This window comes from Lampris incognitus, chromosome 13, assembly GCF_029633865.1.
Source record: "Lampris incognitus isolate fLamInc1 chromosome 13, fLamInc1.hap2, whole genome shotgun sequence".
In the NCBI taxonomy this organism is placed as follows: domain Eukaryota; kingdom Metazoa; phylum Chordata; class Actinopteri; order Lampriformes; family Lampridae; genus Lampris; species Lampris incognitus.
Window position 1 is genome coordinate 6,844,491 of NC_079223.1, and position 21,442 is coordinate 6,865,932.

General features: G+C 46.8%; 1 protein-coding gene across 5 annotated transcripts in view; it reads left to right on the forward strand.

The window, feature by feature from the left end:
* Positions 1 to 21,442, forward strand: part of LOC130123237 (neurexin-1a-like) — a 456,613-nt gene that overhangs the window by 29,066 nt on the left and 406,105 nt on the right. For 2 of the 5 annotated variants that reach the window (XM_056292374.1, XM_056292375.1), the window contains exons 2-4: positions 13,289 to 13,306; positions 16,562 to 16,591; positions 17,824 to 17,871. In XM_056292374.1, coding sequence (XP_056148349.1) covers positions 13,289 to 13,306; positions 16,562 to 16,591; positions 17,824 to 17,871 — 96 coding nt within the window. Of the gene's footprint in view, positions 1 to 13,288; positions 13,307 to 16,561; positions 16,592 to 17,372; positions 17,385 to 17,823; positions 17,872 to 21,442 lie in introns of all 5 variants that reach the window. The other 3 variants (XM_056292376.1, XM_056292378.1, XM_056292379.1) reach the window with 3 other exon arrangements.

The window sequence follows — 21,442 nt, forward strand, 5'->3', positions numbered from 1 at the left end:
AGAATGTGTTTGCCAGACCTAACCAGGCTTCATAACACTAGATACTGCGATTACTTACATACCATTAGAACAACAGGAAGATGTTGACGATAATGAAGTTGACTTTAACGCAAAAAAAATAGTAGTTGTTGAACCCACATACTTTCATATGGTAACATGAAGACGATAATTAAATAAAGTCAAAAGCAGGATCATCAGCGGCTGTGTAGCAGTATATCCTTCTCACTGCGCACCCATTTGTCTGCTGATTGTGTGAGACTGTATTTATGAATATGTATTCGAATAGATACAAGTTAAATGCCCCTGTTCAAGCTCAGCATTTCTACCTGATTGGCATAGTGGCTGGAGTTTCCCCCTACAATGTGACGTGCTTTGGGTATCAAGAAAAGCGCTATGTAAATGTAATCCACTATTATTATTATTATTATTATTATTATTATTTCTTTCGTGTTTCCTGTTTTACACCCTGTAGAGCTGGGTCCAAACTATGGACCCGAGGCACTATAGGGCAGATGTCACTTTATTGACAGTACCCGTCGTAATATGTGGGCTGTTCCGAGTAGGGCGATCTTCTGGACTGCATGGATGTTGATGTTGCCTGGGATACAGCTGGTGAATTTATCCATTCCCTTCTTCTTGAGTCCTAGAGCTGCGATGACCGCTGGTGTTGTTTCGGTCTTCATACCCCACATCCTGTTGATTTCAATCTCCAGGTCTTTGTACTCGGTCAGCTTCATTATTATTATCAGCTTTATTTATTATTCATTTATTTATTGTTATCGCTTTTATTATTTCTTTCTTTTATTATTTTATCCATTATTTCTGTTATTATTTGTTTATTTTATTGTTTGTTGTTTTTATGTATCTTATTGTTTATTGTTTTATTTATTTATTTATTTATTTATTATTATTATTATTATTATTATTATTATTATAGTATGGCAAATAGTCCAGAGTGGTGGGGGTCCAAGCCAATCAGCACTGAATAAAAAAAGAAAAGAAATTGCATTAACATATTGTTGAATCCTGTATTGCTCTTTGGTCATATGATCATTATGGGACCAAGGTTATTTCATCACCATGGTGTCTTTATATGCGTATACACAGCCATATCGAATGTCATTTAGTATGGAAAGCCAGCATACAGTGTTGACGTGTTATCATTCAGAAGACTTCACTTTGACATGGCATGCCCTCCCCTCTGTCATTGGCATTTGTATTTGACACCACACAAAAAAGAAGAAGAAAAACCCCGACACTTTGACTTTTTTTTTGGACGAGTGGACAAGAACTTAGCTGGACTTTGACAGCAGTGATTTATCAGACAGGAGGAGGGCAGAGGAGGTCTCAGCTGGTCCTCTGGGAGAACTTAGAGCAGGGAAGCAGGGTTTTGCAGAAAATGGCTATTTACAGTACATACACGTAAGCAACAACAACTACATTAATCACGCAATCTAACTGCTGCGTTTTAACTTGTATTTATTTAAATCTCTCTCTCTGATACACACCAATTCCTCTGCCTACTAACAAAGGAAAGTTGGCCAAACAGAGTGACCGGCTATATTATGCGGGAGGCTGAAGTGTTATGAAAAGGGAATGACATGATTGGAAACAAGTGAAGCACTCTTTCGCAGACAGTGTTAAAAAAAGCAGCATAATCCATAACTGTCCAACTAATGACTTCTCCATTGTTATCATTTGAATTATATTAGTTTGTAAATCCCATATCACTTGTGTGAGTTTACTACCATGTAAAGATGAAAATCCATCTATAACTGCTAACTATAACTATATAACTCTGCTTCCGGTGTGGGAAGATGGCGGCACAAATTCACATCTGCAGCAGTCTCAGCCAGTACCGGTGTGGGAAGATGGTGGCGCGAACTTGGGTTTACAGCGGCCTCACCCAGTACCGTCCATGCAGTGTCTTTGTCCACATCTGCGTCTAAGTTTGTTTTGTCTTCTTATGATGGCTGGGAGAGCTGGCGCTGGATCGGCTGACAGAGCCTGGTCTGCTGCGTCCAGTGGGCCCAGCGACCACGGCCCTGTCGGAGCTGCACCCAAGGAGGAAACACTGAGGGCGGTCTGAAGGCATGCGGACGCGGGGCAGGCTAAGATAACTGCTAGCCCATGCAGACCGGCAGTTCCGAAAGTCATCCTGGCTGGCGTTCATTTTCTGGACAGTGGGATTTTTGGACTGTGTTGCACTAAGTGGACTGTGTTGTTATCCGTGGGTTTTGTTTTTGTTTTTGTTTTTGTTTCTTTGTTTTTTTTTTCGTTGGCTTTCTCTCTGTTTTTGTATGTTTTGGTGGTGTTGTTTTTGGGAAATTTGGGATGTGTGTTTTTGTCTTTGGTGTCGCAGTGCTGTGGGCTGGGGGAAACGGAATTTTGTTTCTTTTGTGTACGCAAGGACATGAAGGAAATGACAATAAATTGTCCCTGATTCCTGATAACTGCTGGGCTGAACTTGGGGCCCAGTGATGGAAACATAGCAGGATAAACACAACTGCAGCTAATGACAGTAAGGACAGTAATGCATATGAGCCAGCACCGACAACTGGCTCATTGTCAAAGCTACATCAGATGGATCCATTATTACTGTTATTAGCTGCAGCTGTGTTTATCCTGCTATGCTAACACCAACGAGCCAAGTTTATGGATCGGATGGGTTTTCACCTTAACGTGGTAATAAACTCACAGAAGTGAAAGGATTTAATTGTGCTTTAGTAATCCAAGGTTGGTGCAGTTTTGTTGTTCATTCATTCATTCATTCATTCATTCATTTCACTGCAGTGCTTTTTGATATGCGTGTTTGTTTTGTTTTTAATTGAAAGTTTGGGCATTTAATTTATTCGTAAACAGAAAACATGACAGAAATTGTGACTTGCATTCTGGAAAACCCATTATTGTGCATCCTATTTTAGTTATTTTATGATAAGAGATAACAGGCATACGCTATGACTACTTTTTCGGGTGACTATTCTTTTCTCTACACACAGATAGTCAGTAATTTTCCAAAGCTCATTTTCGGCAGGCAGACACTGGGTTTGATCAGGATTCAACAGTTATTCCCAGATGGCAGCTGTGTTAATATTTTAGAAGAGCCCGGTGGGTGAATGACAAGGTGGTGCTGGTCTGACGGTGTTTCAACCGACAGGCACGCAATAGATTGTCAAAGGGCTGGTTGTGTTATTACAATCGGTACTCGCTCTCATGGTCTGTCCCGATGACCAGCCTTTCCCCTCGGGGTCACTCGAGTTTAATCTGATCTCTGATGTGAATTTAATATGCAGCCCGTCGAGAGATTCGGTCTGTCGAGTTTAGAGCACACGGTTCTGTCAGAGGCCTCTCAGTCAGTCAGTGGATTTTTGGTTAATAAGCCAAGTCTGTCCAGAAGTCTGAAGCAGCCGCGAGACTGGTGGACTATTATTCACTGAACCACCTCGGGAAGGAGAGAAGTAGAGACTCCCGTGTTGGGTAGTCAGAAGGATGCCCCCCGACTCCATACTCATGTTTTCTACCCATCCTTGCAGGTAAACCCCCCCCCCTTTCTTGCTCTCTCTCTGTCTCTGTCTCTCACTCTCACTCTGTCTCCTTCTCTCGTGCTCTCGCTCTCTGTTTGTCTCTGTCTCTCACTCTGGCTCTGTCTCTCTCTCCTCTCCCTCTCTCTGTCGCTCTCTGTCTGTCTGTCTCTCACTCTCTGTCTCTCCTCTCTCTGTCGCTCTCTGTCTCTCACTCTGGCTCTGTCTCTCTCTCCTCTCCCTCTCTCTGTCGCTCTCTGTCTGTCTGTCTCTCACTCTCTGTCTCTCCTCTCTCTGTCGCTCTCTGTCTCTCACTCTGGCTCTGTCTCTCTCCTCTCCCTCTCTCTGTCGCTCTCTGTCTGTCTGTCTCTCACTCGCTGTCTCTCCTCTCTCTGTCGCTCTCTGTCTCTCACTCTGGCTCTGTCTCTCTCCTCTCCCTCTCTCTGTCGCTCTCTGTCTGTCTGTCTCTCACTCGCTGTCTCTCCTCTCTCTGTCGCTCTCTGTCTCTCACTCTCGCTCTGTCTCTGTCTGTCTCTCGCTTTCTCAATGTCCATCTTGCTCTCTCTCTCTCTCTCTCTCTGTCTCTCTCGCTCTCTCTGTCTGTTTCTCTGTCTCTCACTTTCTCTCAGTCCATCTCTCTCTTCTCTCTCTCGCTCGCTCTCTGTCTCTCTGTCTCTCACTTTCTCTCGGTCCCTCTCTCTCTCTCTCTCCTCTTCGCTCTCTGTCTCTCACTTTCTCTCTGTCCATCTCTCTCTCTGTCTCTCTCGCTCTCTCTGTCTGTTTCTCTGTCTCTTGCTTTCTCTCGGTCCATCTCTCTCTCTCTGTCTCTCTCTCTCTCTCTCTCTCTCTCTCTCTGTCTCTCTGTCTCTCTCTCTCTCTCTCTCTCTCTCTCTCTCTCTCTCTCTCTCTCTCTCTCTCTCTCTCTCTCTCTCTCTCTCTCTCTCTCTCTCTCTCTCTCTCTCTCTACCCTTTCTCTGTCTTAATTTTCTTCACTCAGCACACAGCCCAGTGTCCTATAATTTGTAGTCCAATATCCGTCCTGTGTGATGGATATTCAAAGTGGACATCTATTGTGTGGTGTTTTGTGTACAGTTAACGTCATTTCCTACCAGTGTACCTGCTGGGCCCTTCACCACCATCCAGTTCAGCCCTCCTACCTGAATGAAGACATTAAGATATGAAAAAGCTGGTCTTTAAAAGGGTCAGCAGACACTGGGACGGTCTAATTCAGTCCTTGTATTCTGTGCCAGGTGTCTTGTGGGTGGGAGCGCAGCAGTGATTGAATTATAGAGCGGGCATGCAGAAGACGGGGAGGTTAAATGAAGATGTACTGGAGGACTTAAACCAGGAGTAATATCATTCCTGTACATCAATAGAAAACGAGAGAACGCAGAAGACATGAAAGCAGGTGTCAAGGTGACTTCATGTTAACTTCACTGTGGACAAATGTACGCAAGTAGTATGATGCTGGACGCCGCCAGCAAATTTACTTATTAAACCGTTTCCGCCGCTGTCGTCTCAGATTCTCTGTGGGTAAGTAGTCACACAGTGTCGGTAAGGGAATGGTAAATAACCATTTCCACCTTCTGCTGGTTGGGTTTCAGCTGTGGAACTATAATTATGACCTACCCTGGGAGGATGGGAAGTCGCATTATCATGCATCATGGGTATAATTTCCCACAGTGAAACTTGGCTGCACCTGATCTATTTTCAAAAGGAAGGATAGGGGCGTCCGGGGAACATGGGGATCGCCGGTTCGAATCCCTGTGTTACCTTCAGCTCGGTCGGGCGTCCCTGCAGACACGATTGGCTGTGTCTGTGGGTGGGAAGCCGGATGTGGGTGTGTGGGGAGCGCCTGCTGTGGTCAGTCGGGGCGCCTGTTCGGGGGGGAGGGGGAACTTCCTGTTGGATCATTCCAGCCCATAAGCTGTAAAAGAATGGTGAGGGTCTCCATCTGCTCCCGCAGTTCTCTCTCTTACTGTAAGTCTGAATTGGATGCATCGGAGGAAGAAAGTGCATCCTCTTAAAGATGTGTGGCTGAATGTGCCCGGGAAGCACAGTGGTCTATTCCGTTGCCTACCAACACAGGGATCGCCGGTTCGAATCCCCGCGTTACCTCTGGCGTGGTCGGGCATCCCTACAGACACAATTGGCCGTGTCTGTGGGTGGGAAGCTAGATGTGGGTATGTGTCCTGGTCGCTGCATTAGCGCCTCCTCTGGTCGGTCGGGACGCCTGTTCGGGGGACTGGGGGGGAATAGCGTGATCCTCCCATGTGCTACGTCCCCCTGGCGAAACTCCTCACTGCCAGGTGAACAGAAGCGGCTGGTGACTCCACATGTATGGGAGGAGGCATGTGGTAGTCTGCAGCCCTCCCCGGATTGGCAGAGGGGTTGGAGCAAAGACCGGGACGGTTTGGAAGAGTGGGGTAATTGGCCAAGTACAATTGGGGAGGGGGGGGAAAAGTAAGGATATTATGACAAACTAATCCTTTTTCAGTTGTTTGGTAACTTTTAATCATCAATTTTGACTTGTAATGACCATGCTCCCAAAGTTATTGTTCTATAGCAGATCTTTGCACATATGAAACTGACCAGTCCACCAAAAAGTAGAACAATACAGGAACAAGGTTTTCCCTGTATGAGTTAGTTTATTTTTATTTTGCAATTTCTGCATTAATTTACACCTTGGCACCACCCTCACACCACCGCAGGTGACGGTCGGGACGGGCGACAGCGGCTCGGCTCAGCCGACGTGTCCTGAAAGTGTCAAATATGTACCGTTTATACTGTCCGTACTGTACTGTATGTACTGTCCGTACTGTACTGTATGTACTCTAGGCTGCGTCCCCCGTCTCCTCAGCCGGCAGCGTGCCAGCGGAGACAAGAGTGCGGGGCAGACGTGTGCCGTGGTGGTATTTTGCAGCGCCGGCTGACGGCAGCGTGTTGCGGGGTGGTCTGAAGTGTTTGGGGGAGGGCTGCTGGCCTGACATTCCACCGCCTGTCACTTTCCTGTTTATCACTTGTCACAGTCGCGGCTCCGAGCGCGGGGCTACGTGGTGGTCAAGGTTGCATTGAGATGTATTTGGGTCCGCTGGAGCGAAATAGGCAGAGAAACGGATTCGTGTTCAGTCACCAAGTTGTGGAGTTGTTGGTGCATGCAGTGCTACTGCAGACACGGTAGCTGGTGGACTCACAACTTTTGGGGCCACGGTGTAATTTTGCCGGGCTGAAATGAGCGTGTTGCAGTTGGACCACGATCGACAACACAAGACCATCTTATACATCCTTTTTTTTTTGTTTTGCCTGGAGTTTTCCCGGCAGCACGGTGGCGCAGTGGCTACCGCGGTCACCTCACAGCAAGGGGTCCTGGGTTCGAGCCCCGGGGCAGGGGTGCCGCCAGGGATTTTGCGCCCCTATAAAGAATATGACTGAGCGCCCTTTATTTATTGAGTTAATCAAATCATTATTTTATTATTTTCCTGACTTCTCTAAACATTAGACCCCTCCCTCTACCTTCACCCCATGCTACCCGCTTGCCCAACAACCCCCTCATCAACAGCTTCTCCAGTAAGGGACCCATCTTCTTAGTTTGACAGATTTACATATAAAATGCTCTTAACAAAAAGGGATGTGACCCCACCATAGCCCAGATTGAACCTGTGGGCTCTTTCCTGTGGATCTCTCCTTCCTGTGGATCTGTCTTTCCTGTGGATCACAAGATCTGGCCATATGCCAATGGGTAATCGGGTGGAATAAGGGGGAAACTAGAAATACATTTATTAAAAAAAAATTGAGCACCGTTGTGGTGCCCCCTCTAGTCTGGCGCCCTTAGATTCTTCATAACATTAAACCCACGTACGGCGCCACTGCCCCCTGGGTAGTCCAGCCTTGGGGGTCGTCCTGTGTGTGGAGTTTGCATGTTCTCCCCGTGTCTGCGTGGGTTTCCTCCGGGGGCGCCGGTTTCCTCCCACAGTCCAAAGAGACATAGGTCAGGTGAATCGGCCGTACAAAAAATGTCCCTAGGTGTGTGTGTGGGTTCTGTGATGGTCTGGCGGCCTGTCCAGGGTGTCTCCCTCCAGCGTCCCCGCGACCCTGAGGGCAGGATAAGCGGTTTGGAACATGGATAGATGAATGGATGGAGTTTTCCTCCTTTCTCTCCCCAGTTATACCACTCTTCCGAGCCTACCTGGTTGATGCTCTACTACCCCCCCCCCCCCGCCGATCCGAGGAGGGGGGAGGGGGAACTGGGGGGAATAGCGTGATCCTCCCACGCACATGCCTCCTCCAGTACATTTGGACTCGCCAGCCGCTTCTTTTCACCTGACAGTGAGGAGTTTCACCAGGGGGACGTAGCACAGGGGAGGATCACGCTATTCCCCCCCAGTCCCCCCCGAACAGGCGCCCCGACCGACCAGAGGAGGCATTAGTGCAGCAGCCAGGACACATACCCACTTCCGGCTTCCCACCCACAGACCCGGCCATTTGTGTCTGTAGGGATGCTCGACCAACACGGGGATTCGAACTGACAATCCCCATGTTGGTAGCCAACGGAATAGACCGCTACACCACCTGGATGCCCTGAAACGGATTCATTTTCAGTGAGTGGATTGTGGAGTTGTTGGTACATGCAGTGCTACAGCAGACGTGGTATCCGGTGGACTGTCAACTTCTGGTGCCACGTTGCAGTTTTCCTGGGCTGAAATGAATGTGTTGCAGTTGGACCAGGATCGACAACACAAGACCATCTAACAGATGTAGACCATGTCTGATACAGTTTAGTGCGCTGAGGTTTAGTGTTACTACCACAATGGCATTGGGATCACTTTGTCAGAGGGATTAAATGGATTTGCTTCTCCGGATTAGGATGAAACCAGATGGGTACATTTGTGAAAGGAGGTGTGTGTGTGTGTGTGTGTGTGTGTGTGGGTGTGTGTGTCACCGGAGGCTTGTTCCTGTGGTCTTGGGCTTTAAAACCATGTGATATTGTTAAAAGAAAACCATCTTCACTGCAGAACAAAATGAAGCATGGTCGGTGGCGGTGATGCAGTTGACTCTTCACGATTGTATGGTGGAACCTCCATCTTCCCAGAGGATTTTCAGATCTGAAAAGGAGACGTACTGACCGTCTCACTGCGTGATGCTTGCGTGCGGCGTCCTCGGTGATAAATTGAAGTGTGATATTGTGCTACACAGTCCATATTAAAGTACATTAATAATACAGATAGCGCATGCCACTCTTGTCATTTAATATCAGAAGGGCTCGGCCTTTTCTACCGCACCTCGAAATCCATTAAGAAGAAGGGAAGCAATTTCAGTTAGATTCCCGATGAAGGGTGTCCAGGTAGCGTAGCGGTCTATTCCGTTGCCTACCAACACGGGGATCGCCGGTTCGAATCCCTGTGTTACCTCCAGCTTGGTCAGGCATCCCTACAGACACATTTGGCTGTGTCTGCGGGTGGGAAGCCGGATGTGGGTACGTGTCCTGGTCGCTGCACTAGCGCCTCCGCTGGTCGGTTGAGGCACCTGTTCGGGGGGGGGGGACTGGGGGGAATAGCGTGATCCTCCCACGCGCTACGTCCCCCTGGTGAAACTCCTCACTGTCAGATGAAAAGAAGCGCTTGGTGACTCCCCATGTATGGGAGGAGTCATGTGGTAGTCTGCAGCCCTCCCCGGATCGGCAGAAAGGGTGGAGCAGAGACCGGGGCGGCTCGGAAGAGTGGGGGTGATTGGCTGGAAGCAATTGGGGAGAGAAAGAGGGGAAAGAAATCCCTCCCCCAAAAAAAACGATTCCCGATGAAGGTGAGCGCTGTGCTAAGTGTGGTTATCTTGTACATCTTGTTTTGAATATGAAACTATGAATATGAAAACAAAGGAGGGGTGAGAGGATGTGTGGGCTGAAGCATGCGCCAACATCGGGAAGCCGCACCGCCTCTTTCTTTCCCTCTCGTCATCATCGGTGGTGTTTTCACTGCAGCGGCCAGCTGACTGACTGCCACATCACAGCGCCCCCCCCAGGCGTGTGCCTCTCATCTGGCCGCCCTTTGTGAACAAACGTCCACGTGAATACTGATTTACCCAACGTACCGTCTCCACATCAGTGAGACGAGGACGTCAACTTGATCTGTGCAGGCGGAAACGTTTCAGTTTCACCAAATTAACTCTGCATAACTGCTGTGTGTGTGTGTGTGTGTGTGTGTGTGTGTGTGTGTGTGTGTGTGTGTGTGTGTGTGTGTGTGGACATTTCAGTATTTTGAAAACAGGTGTAATTCAGATCCTCAACCTGTCGTTTTGCTATAGACTTACACTCCAGTCTTTGTTGTAACATGTTGTGTACCCACACATCCCCCATCTCCACTGGACATGGATAAACAAAGCCAGACTGCAACCTTATATATATATATATAATACTACCAGTTCTGCACATCAGAATCAGAAACACTTTATTTGTTGTTTCATTTCATGCTCTTGCGCACATGAAATGAAACAACACATTGTTGCCCCAGCCCACAGCAGTGCAACACAAAGACAAAAACTACAAGAACACACATATATCCAAACTAACACACATATCTTTTTTTTTTTTTTATAAATTTATTTCTGATTTTTCCCTTTTTTCTCCCAATTTAGTGGCCAATCGATCCCTATTTTAATTCAAACACCCACCCTCGCACTGTATGCGTTCGCCAACTGCATCTCTCCGGCCGGCAGTCTCGAAGGAGACCGCCTCCCCACTTTCGTGACAAGGCGACTCCAAGCCGAACCACTGTTTTTCCGACACACACAGAGACGCATTCACGTGACGAACACAAGCCGACTCCGCCCCCCTCCCGAAGACAGCGTTGCCAATGATCGCTGCTTCGTCGAGTCCGGTCATAGTCGGATCTGACGAGACCGGGGCGCGAACCCCAGTCCCCAGTGGGCAACTGCATCGACACAGAGCCGATGCTTAGACCGCTACGCCACCGCGGACCTGTCTAACACACATATCTAAACTAAACCCAAAGAAAATCACTGTCCAGGAGAACGAAACCCAGCCAGGATGACTGTCAGAACTGCCGGTCTGCATGGGCTAGCAGTTAGCTTAGCCTGCCCCGCTTCCACATCCTGTCAGACCGCCCTCAGTGTTTCCTCTTCGGGCGCAGCTCCGGTCAGAGCCGTGGTGCTTGGGCCCACAGGATGCAGCAGACCTGGCTCCCTCAGCTGATCCAACGCCAGCTCTCCCAGCCAGACACCTTCGACACACCTCCCCACACGCCACACTACTACTACTACTACTACTTTTGGCTGCTCCCGTTAGGGGTCGCCACACTCCACACGACGACACCAAAAACAAAGTCAAGGCTAGGTGAGGCCACCGCCAGACCACCCTCGGTGTTATCGAAACTGCCGGTCTGCATGGGCTAGCAGTTAGCTTAGCCTGCCCCGCTTCCACGTCCTGTCAGACCACCCTGGGTGTTACCAGAACTGCCAGTCTGCATGGACTAGCAGTTAGCTTAGCCCATGCAGCTTAACGTGACACATCCTCAACCAGGAAATGAGTATATTCTGAACCAATTATGTCTTGAAGAGACATGATAAAAATGAAGGTAGATTGTATTATTATTATTATTGTTATTGTTACTGTTATTGTTATTATTCAGTGATTTGTTCACAGCGGATGGTTTGGTGTGGTTTTGTGCATGGTGTGTGAGTTGGAAGGGGAGCCGGTGGTGGTGATGGTAAGTTTTTGGTCAGTACTGCACTTGAATCTGGGCGAGAGAGCGTTTAAAAGAGGTAGGAGTTTGTTTCCTAACAGGAGCAAGGCTTGCTGCCTTTACAGACCGGCACGCGGCCCGCTGGAGTTTGTTGTTGTACTCGTTTGTCCCACATGTTAATTAGACTGCATGCTGCAATGTGCTTTGATGTGCAGGGACTCTCCATTCAGCTCAATTAGTTAATGCGGTGATGAGTTCGGTAAGAAACTTAGTGACAATCATTATACAATTTGGTCAACAAGCTTCTTTTGTGTTTTTGTCATTTCCCGATGTGTGTTTCAGCGTCGGCGGTGATTAGCGTAGAAATGCTAATTCATGCAGCGGGCGACAGGCTAATTTTAACATGATGTTGAAGGAGAAAATGCTGACTGACTGACATTTTCTTCTTTTTATAGGAGCCCGTGTGCGTTTGCTCCCTCTCATGTCACTGTTGATGCATGTCTTGGTTCACCTCGTGTCATTAGAGGGTTGTAGATTCCCACTGGTGGCATGCCGTCTGCTGCACCCAGCTGACATCGTCTAGCAGCGTGTGAATTATTCTCCCAATCGCCTCGCTTTCAATTGACCAAAAAAATAATCAAATGGAGTTCTTTCTCACTTTCACTATCTCACTGTCAATGTCAAGATTATTCTTTTATCAGTGTTATGCTTTTATGTGGGGGGGGGGACTCCACATTAGTCACTCATGATTCTGTTTAATTGGAGCATGGCTCACCAGAACAATGTTATGACACCAGACCCACTGTCTGTAGACCACAGACAATCACTATATATGTATATATATATATTTATATTACATTACAGTCATTTAGCCGATGCTTTTATCCAAAGCGACCTACAATAAGTGCATTAAACGTAGGAAATCAGCATTTAATGTAGGAAATCAGATATATATTATTCTCGTTTTGGATGTATTCACCAAATAGTCAGTAGAGCAAATTATTATATAGTAAAATAAAAGTCATTACACAATGAATCAAATAAAATAAATAGATCTTGCTACATGAAATGTTAAAATAAAGCCGTTTAGATATTTTTGTTTGATGTGTCCAACCAATAAAAGATTTAACTACTTCATACAAATGATTAAACAGTCTTAAGATGGGCGTCCGGGTAGCATGGCGGACCATTCCGTTGCCTACCAACATGGGGGTCGCCGGTTCGAATCCCCGTGTTACCTCCGGCTTGGTCGGGCGTCCCTACAGACACAATTGGCTGTGCCTGCAAGTGGGAAGCCGGATGTGGGTATCTGTCCTGGTCGCTGCACTAGCGTCTCCTCTGGTCGGTTGGGGCACCTGTTCTGGGGGGGGACTGGGGGGAATAGTGTGATCCTCCCACGCACTACGTCCCCCTGGTGAAGCTCCTCACTGTCAGGTGAAAAGAAGCGGCTGATGACTCCATATGTATCGGAGGAGGCATGTGGTAGTCTGCAGCCCTCCCCGGATCGACAGAGAGGGTGGAGCAGCAACTGGGAAGGCTCGGAAGAGTGGGGTAATTGGCCTTATACAATTGGGGAGGGAGGGAATTAACTTTCATTTGCCACCAAGTTGCCATCAAGTTTTATAGAACTTGTCTCTGCAGTTAGAGTCTTTGTGCAGTACATATACTACATCACATTTGGTAAATGCAGTTTATTATTCCATAATGTGCTGGTGTCCAGAGGCGAGGCCATAAGCTGATTACCTCAACTGCTACATATCAGACTTGATCAGTGTGCTGACCTGACAAAACTCTGAATTTGAATGGCATAAACAACACATCTAGTCCACATCTAGTCCCCAGAGTTGGACTGTGCCACGGGCAGAGTTGTATGAATAAGCGCAGGATTTTATGGTTTCAGGAAAGTCACAGCCTGTCTAGCGGTCAGTGTTTCCTCTGCAGAGGTTACGATGGGGCACTTGCATGTAATGTTTAAACGCCTTGCATGGTGACCACATGCAACGGCCTGTACTTGTCTGCATGCTGCTTAATGAATGTCTTCCTCTCTCTCTCTCTGCCCGTCCGTGCTTCCAGAAGACAACTATGCCGAAGGTGGGTATTTTATTCATGCTTCACAATTTTTTTTGCTCTGTCTTACGCTTACATGTTTTCATATCCAAGTCTTGTTGACATTAGCAAAAAAATTAAATGTTGATGACTCATCCGTTGGTGTTCCTGCAACGGTAAGTCTGGATGGTTTCCTTGCCGTCCGGTATTCGATGCTCGGTGTGATTTTCCAATACGCAGTAATTTGTTTAGGTCGGTGAACTACAGTGCCGTTATGAAAAATACACAGTCTCATGATTTAAGCCAGTGAGTACAGATTTTTGTTCCATCTGGTCAGTAAATAAGTTTATATTGTAATGTATGTATTTGTACTGCATGTAAGTTTATAGACACATACATTACGGTGTATTTAATATTATAGTTAGTACTCATATTGAATGGCAAAAAAGACCAAGAAACCTTACGGTTGGTCACATTTTCATTATGTACATATCTACATGTACATGATACGTATGTGGTATGTACATATACATTATGTACATGTATTTTACATATGAGTTGCACCTGCGTTGGACATGATATGCATTTACACGCTGGATAATTTTTCCTAACTTACTGCATACTTGCCCATAGTTTTCATAAATAAGAATTCAGTATGGAAACAAGCACCGTCGATGTAAACCATCAATACAAAAAAGGACGTTTTCCAAATTCCATTCATGGATCTCCTCTCAGGCCGGTTTTAAATGGGCATCTAAAATCAGAGATGACCTTGGAAGATTCAGGTGTGTGACTAACCGTTGCTAAATCATTGCAATTTTCTTACCTATTATAAATAACACAACAGTTGCATATTCAGTGTGCAGAGTAAAGTTTGTTGTGGAGTTTCATCTGTTCTGAATATTTCCCTGTGGTGAGCGTCTTCAGCAGTACTACAGTGTGACGGAGCAGCTGTGAAAACCCGTAGGCGGTTTTCTCAGATGATCCTCACGTTGGTTATACAAAAAATACTGAAATGGCAAAAGTCTTTACCCGCCACATGCACCGTCACCTGAGTTATCATGATTCATAAATATGCTGCGAGGTGTCGCAGAAGGGTGAATCGGTCCATCTGGATACAGCGTTTATTGACATACGTTTCATCACTCATCTAAAGGCCCTGACACACCAGGCCGACGGTCGGCCAATGTCAGGCTGTCGGTGAGCGTCTTGGGCCCTAGTTTTTGCGGTGTCTCCCGCACCGTCGGCACTGGTCGGATCCCGGTTGGACCCCGGTCGGCAGCTTTTCGGCTGATTCGGCATGTTGAATCGGCGGAGCCGTCGGTGAGAGAGATCACTCTGATTAGCTGTTCAGCTTAGCGAATCAGTGCAGAATGTACATGCTAGTTGGCCGTCAGCTGTAGTCGTTGCGGTGTGTTCAAGTGCTACTTTTTGGCCCAGACGGCAGGCGACGTGAGGTGACGCAACAGTCGCCCTTCGTCACCGCTATTCAGTTTGGTGTGTCTGGGCCTTAAATGACATCTTCAGTCTAAACTGACTGCAGGTGTCCCCACCCTTATACACAATACAGTGCAATACAGCACCTAACGACCGAAACCAACGACCAGTTTCAGGTGCAAATATGGGTGTGACCATTGATCATGTGTGCTATTCACTGAGGATTAGGGATTTTTACAATCACAGCATTGTAAAATGGCGACAGATGTACTCTTAAGCCCCCCCCCCCTCCTTGACTCCCCATTCAAACCGGCGGTCCTCCCTATCAAGGATGTGCACATCCTCATCCCTGAAAGAGTGGCCACTGGCCTGTAGATGGTGTAGACTGTGGAGTCCTGGCCTGACGTGTTAGCTCTCCTGTGTTGTGCCATCCTCTTGGCCAGCATCTGTTTAGTTTCCCCGATGTACAAGTCACGACAATCCTCCCAGCACTTAACTGCGTAAACTATATTGCTCTGTTTGTGCTGAGGGGACAACTATTTGCAACTATTCCCCAACCCTCTGTGAATAGTGCACATGGCCATTGAAACTCTAGTTAATGGTCACACCCGTATTTGCATATGAAACTGGTCGTTGGTTTCGGTCGTTAAAACTCTTGTTTGTACGGGTGGGGGTACCTGCAGTCAATTGAGACTGAAGAGGTCACTTAGATGATGATGAAACGTGTCTGTTGATAAGCGTTGTGTCCAGATGAACTGATTCAACCTTCTGTGATTTTCTTACCTGGATTATTGAGCATGCATCAAGACGCTGCTAGGTATCATTTTGGTTTCCTACAATTTGGGGAGGTGCACCCTTTAATGTGGTTGAGAAATGCAGTGTTGGTAAAAAAAGTACCAGCGAACATGGAAGCAATGTCTGGTGTTCAACAGACTGCGTGTACAGTCCTCGCATCCTTTCATTTACCAGATGTTTCATTTTCTGACCATTGACATTCTGCAGAGCACTGAGCGGAAACGTTTTGGTGTTGCACTTTAAATCATGAGCAGTGCCAAGCAGTGCCAGCACCGGGCGGGTCCGGACCTGCTACCTAGCTAGCTAAAAGAAATTGCTGAAATTTGCAACGTACTTAAATGAATCTAACGCTCGGTCACTAAAGCAGAGCTTCCATTTAATTGCGTAGTAATGTAACTCCGTCAGCACGGTGCTGGTGCTGTTGGATGATGCTGGAGACGTAATTACAACATATGAAAGTGTCCGGCTGAATGTCAGTGAAATGAAATGGAACAGTTTTGCTGCACAAAGCAGTTTGTTTCTATTATTTCTACACCGTGGCACAGTCGTACTCAGCAGGAGCAGGTTGCTGAATTGCTCTTTATTCATTTTCTGCCCTTTCGACCAAGTCAAAAGGAAAATGCCTGTCTTCCTGTTATCCAGTAGTTTGTTGTGATGGCTACTGTGTGCATCTGTTGAGCTTAAATCGTTGAAATTTGACATAAATCACAGTATCGTCTGTAAATGCAGTGGTTTGTTTTTCTGGGGTTTGGTCATGTTTTAGGAGGTGGGTTTGATAGTCTGTGACGGTTTCACGTCTTGGAAAAAGAGAAGCCGACCTCTCTTTTCATTTCAGAACTTTCTAGTAAGTGAGTGATGATGCACTGCAGCCACGCTGGTTGACTACATGCTCATCACGCTAACCTTGTCTGTGCACCCTCCTTTTCTTTCCGTCCCACTCCTCCCTGTCCCAGCACCCCTCAGCAAACACAGACATCCATGTTGAAAGCGATGCCCGTGTGTTAGTGTTAAAAAAGCCTACCCATGATCCCTTGTTCTCTGCTGACTGTGCTCTTGTTTTCCTTTAAGGTCTGGCACACCTGATGATGGGCGACCAAGGTATGGGCTAAGTTCCTTTTTTCCCCCCTTTTTACCTCCATTGTTCCTCCTCCCACTCCCATTGTGCTGAAAAATGTGTCTGCCTCTAACTCGTGCAGCTGGGCTACGCGGGCTTGACGCTTCAGATATGGGCTGCCATTTCACTAACTTTGAATGACCTATTTGATTTTCATTCACTCACAAACTTTTTTTTTTCTTTTCTGGTTTGACCCCTTTCTCAAGCTCACTTTTGCTTTCCACTCTGAAGGACAGCTACGTCACAAATCTCCATCAATGTTTTATATTTCCTCATCAAATATTAATGTGAGATATTGTTTCGTGATATTGTGGTTCAACCAAATTACTATTTACGAGACATCACCGGGATATAATGCATGACTGTCAGTTGCATCTTACCCGGCTGTAGAGCTGATGGTGCTCTGTCCTTGCCAGTGGAATGTATATTTCTGAGTGGCATCACTGAGTCCCACCACACTAAGTCAGCATTTGCCTCATCTTCATGGCATTACAGTGGATAAGTATCCCAGCATGCAGCGGGGAAGGAATGCAATTGGGGAAAAAAATGGATTTTTGTGGTCACTTTTCCACCGTAATCGATTTTGCAGTCACAAACATTTCCTCTTGTTAGATGCACATATATGTAGCCAGCAAGCCCCCCCCCCTCCGGTTCTGTGTCTTTCTCCGACTTGTCCATGACACTTAACGGTGTCTCCTTTCCTTTTGTTCTCCCTTATTGTCTGGAATCGGCTTTCATCACGGAACATTACATCAAATCTCATAGGTAAAAGTAAAGGTACCATTTCTTTAATTCTGGTCATACAACTGTTCTTGCATTGTTCGTGGCGTCATATACTCATGTCTGTACAAAGTCATTGGCATTTTTAGTTTCTTTTTCTGCTGTTTAATGTGTGTGAAAAGTGTTGAAAGGTAGGTGTGGCCTTTGCTTTGCACTCACACTTTTGTGTGATGTCAGTGGTTTCTTTTCTGCTTGATGCATGAGACTCACAAATGAGATTGACATGGGGGATGAAACACAGCAGTTGCTATTCTTGTACCGGCCCGACACCACCCAGCGGTAACTACGCCCATATTGTAAAAATAACAGTTATCGGGGCTGTGGGCGGGGCTCGATCATAGTGTTGTGGGCCCTACCATCCTGGCTGTGACCCTCACCTCTCCTCCCGCTGGGGTAAGTGGACTTCTGATCTTTGCCATTTGACTCTCCTCCTCAGGGCAGAGAGGGGAAGCTTGGCTTGTAAGGTCCCTACTGAGCATTCAAGGTAAATTTCCATAATTCTTTCACGTTACCAAGTCAAAATTGTTCACCAGAAGTTCACCATTCGTTTTTATGTGGAAGTCTGCAAAACGTGTTACAAGCTGGAGGCTCCTCTGCAGTCTTGTATTTGGAAACCAAAACGTTAACCTGACCCTTCTTCTAGTCTTCCTGTAGTGACACGAGTCTACATGTCTCTAAGTGACAATCTTTAAATTCATGGTTTTGACACTTACATTTTGACAACCACATTGCAGAGGTTGTAGTCTGAATTGAAATATTAGATAGTCCACATGATTGCACATTCTGTTGTTGCTCCTGTGATATTTACATATGTTAGCCCGAGATTTCTGTTTCTTTTCTCAGAGTTTATTACAGCATTATTATTTCATGGTATATGTTCAGTGTCACTTTTTGTCACATATTTCTCAAGCAACACCTGAACAGGTAAGGCTTCAGTATGCACAGCAGTGGATGTAATGACATATTCACCGTAGGGGTAGTTCACTTTCTGCTGTTTGGGCAGCCATTTTACTTCCAGAAATGTCACATGTACCAAGGCTATAGAGGTGCAAGCTGCAGTGGCACACATATTTACTATCATAACTTAAAATGCACACACAGTTGAATGTATTTTTTGGGGGGGCGGGGCGGGGCTTATTCGCCAATTTTCCTGAAGGTAAGTGTTATTTACTTGATCCCTCTGGTTGCCGATGGTTGTGCCCGTGGCTATATTTTATTATACATATTGTAGGTATCTAGTTCTGCCTGTATAAACACCTGGGATGAAATGTTTTGTGAAGATGATCAATTTCCACCTTAAACTTCAACACTGGAGCTCACACACCAGATGGAATAGGCTCGAGTAAGGGTGCCGTGTGTCATTCGATGGTCTACTAGTCAGAAATTAAAGTGGCAATCTTGGAAGATTTCCACCATCTTGTAGATCACTGTCCTTCGCTTGTCGCTTCTTTGATACTTCTCTCTGGTTGGTCCACTAGAGAGGAAGTTATGCCTAAGGGCCCAGACACACCAAACCGGCCAGTGGCGACGAAGTCCAACTGTTGCATTGCCTCATGTCGCCTGCCCGTCTGGGTAGGCGAGTAGCACTGGAACACGCCACAAAGACTACAGCCGACGACTGTGATTCGTTAGCTTAGCACTGATTCACTAAGCTGAACAGCCAACCAGATCGATCTCTCTCACCAATGGGGTCCGCCGATTCAACATGCTGAATTGGCCGAAAAGCTGCTGACGGGGGTCCGACTAGTGCCGGCGGTGCGGGACACACTGCAAAAACTAGGGTCACAGATGCTCACCGATGGCCTGAAATTGGCCGACCATCGGCCTGGTGTGTCAGGTTCTTAGCCTCTCTGGCGGGCCAGTCGCTGCTCGCTAGTTAAGCAAATGTCCATTACTATCTTGGGAAAAATTATCTTTGAGAGAGGCAGAGAGAGGAAGTTCTGCCCATCCTCCCTGGTGGACCAACCACCGCTGACTGAAGAAAAATATGTCAGGTCCTGTCACCATCCATATGCACCGCTTGAGGTTTTTTCGTGGAACGTGTCACACCTACACTGTATTTTTAAAAAGCAAACGCTTTCAGAACCAAAGGCTTTCATGAATTCAGAATGATCCAGATCAGTACTGTTTCCCCATAGTCGATGGTCGATGTAGTAAGGAAACAAACATTAGTTTAAATTAAGAAGTCGATTATCACTTTAACGATTAATATATCGATGGGCGATTATTTTGTTGATGCTGACTATAACCTCTAATTTGCTACTTTAACAACCTTAGCTGATGTTTTATCTCATTCTGATATTGATCAAATTATCACAAAATAACACTTTCAGAGACAGTTACCATAATGTACATTTCTTTTGAAGGAAAAAAACAGTATTTTGTGGCAGAACAATAAAACAACTTCTGTAACTTCATATGATCCAATCACATTCGAAGTCCACCCAGCAAATGCACACAGTACCAGTAGCTGGAGACGTGGATTCTTATTGTCCCATCAAAAAAGTGCATTAACGCAGTGCTTTTATCCATCTTGACAAGTTTCCGGAAGTATCAGATGGCTCCCAGGTGTAAATGCGTGCAGCTCCTAGATCAGAGGGTAAGTTGGGAGATGTTTAAATGTCGCACATGTAATCGACACTAATACCATGATGGTATCGGCACTAAATTTACAGTTGGAAGTACGGTGGCCCTGAAGCGCAAATCACAACAGCAAATCAAAAAACACAACAGCCGAAAGGAAATCACAACGACAAATGGGGGATCCCAATGGAAAATCCCAAAACACAATGGGAGCAGCATGGCTTGGGAGGTAGAGCAGGTTGTCTAGTAATCAGAAGGTCGCTGGTTCGATCCTCGGCTCCTCCAGAGAGCGTGTCGAAGTGTCCTTGAGCACGACACTGAAGCCCCTAAGTGCTCATGATGAGCAGGTTGGTGTCTTGCATGGCAGTCCCCTCCATCAGTGTGTGAGTGGGTGGATGTGAGACACACACTGTAAAGCACTCTGAGTGGTCGCTAGACTAGAAACGCTCTGCATAAATGCAGTCCATTTACCTTTGACTGTGTAACGGCAAATTGGAAATCACGGTGGCAAATAACAAAATACAGCAAATCAGAAATTGCAATGGCAAACAGAAACCACAACGACAAATCAGAAAACACACCGACATTAACTCCTGCTGGAAACTCCTATCGACAAGGATCGTCGCTGATTGGATGCACTGTCCGTGTGTTTTTTTTGGGGGGGGGGGTTTCTCCCCAATTTTATCCAGCCAATTAGCCCAGTCTTCCGAACCGTCCCGGTTGTTGCTCCACCCCCTCTGCTGATCCGGGGAGGGCTGCACACTACCACATGCCTCCTCCCATACATGTGGAGTCACCAGCCGCTTCTCTTCACCTAACAGTGAGGAGTTTCACCAGGGGGACATAGCACGTGGGAGGATCACGCTATTCCCTCCGGTTCCCCCTCCCCCCCGAACAGGCGCCCCGACCGACCAGAGGAGGCGCTAGTGCAGCGACCAGGACACACACCCACATCCGGCTTCCCACCCGCAGACACGGCCAGTTGTGTCTGTAGGCACATCTGACCAAGTCGCAGGTAACGCGGGGATTTGAAGCAGCGATCCCCAGGTGGGTAGGCAGTGGAATAGACCGCTACTCCACCCAGACACCCATTGTGAGAATATTTCAGTAGTTTTGATGTTACCCCATGGTGTTCCTCTGGTTTAGTGTGTCCCAATTATTTTCTGTTTATTCATCCTGTGTTGCGAGGTGAGTGTGTATTTAGGGTGCGTTTGGCTGCTGACTGCTGTTCGGTTTCAGAGAGCAGGGCACAGGATAAGTCATAATACCACTGGCACACAAATAATGAGGGTATTTAATTGCTGTCATCACAACGAACTGCCATGTGCAGCTTGAAAGAGCCGCGGGCCGTACCGGCGGACTTGCAGGTATGAGTGCCGCTGCTGAATTACTACACGCTGTGGTACGATTACTTTCATATTGTTAGAAGACGGAAGCCCCTTTTCACTGTGCCGTCCGTGTTGTCTGGCTCG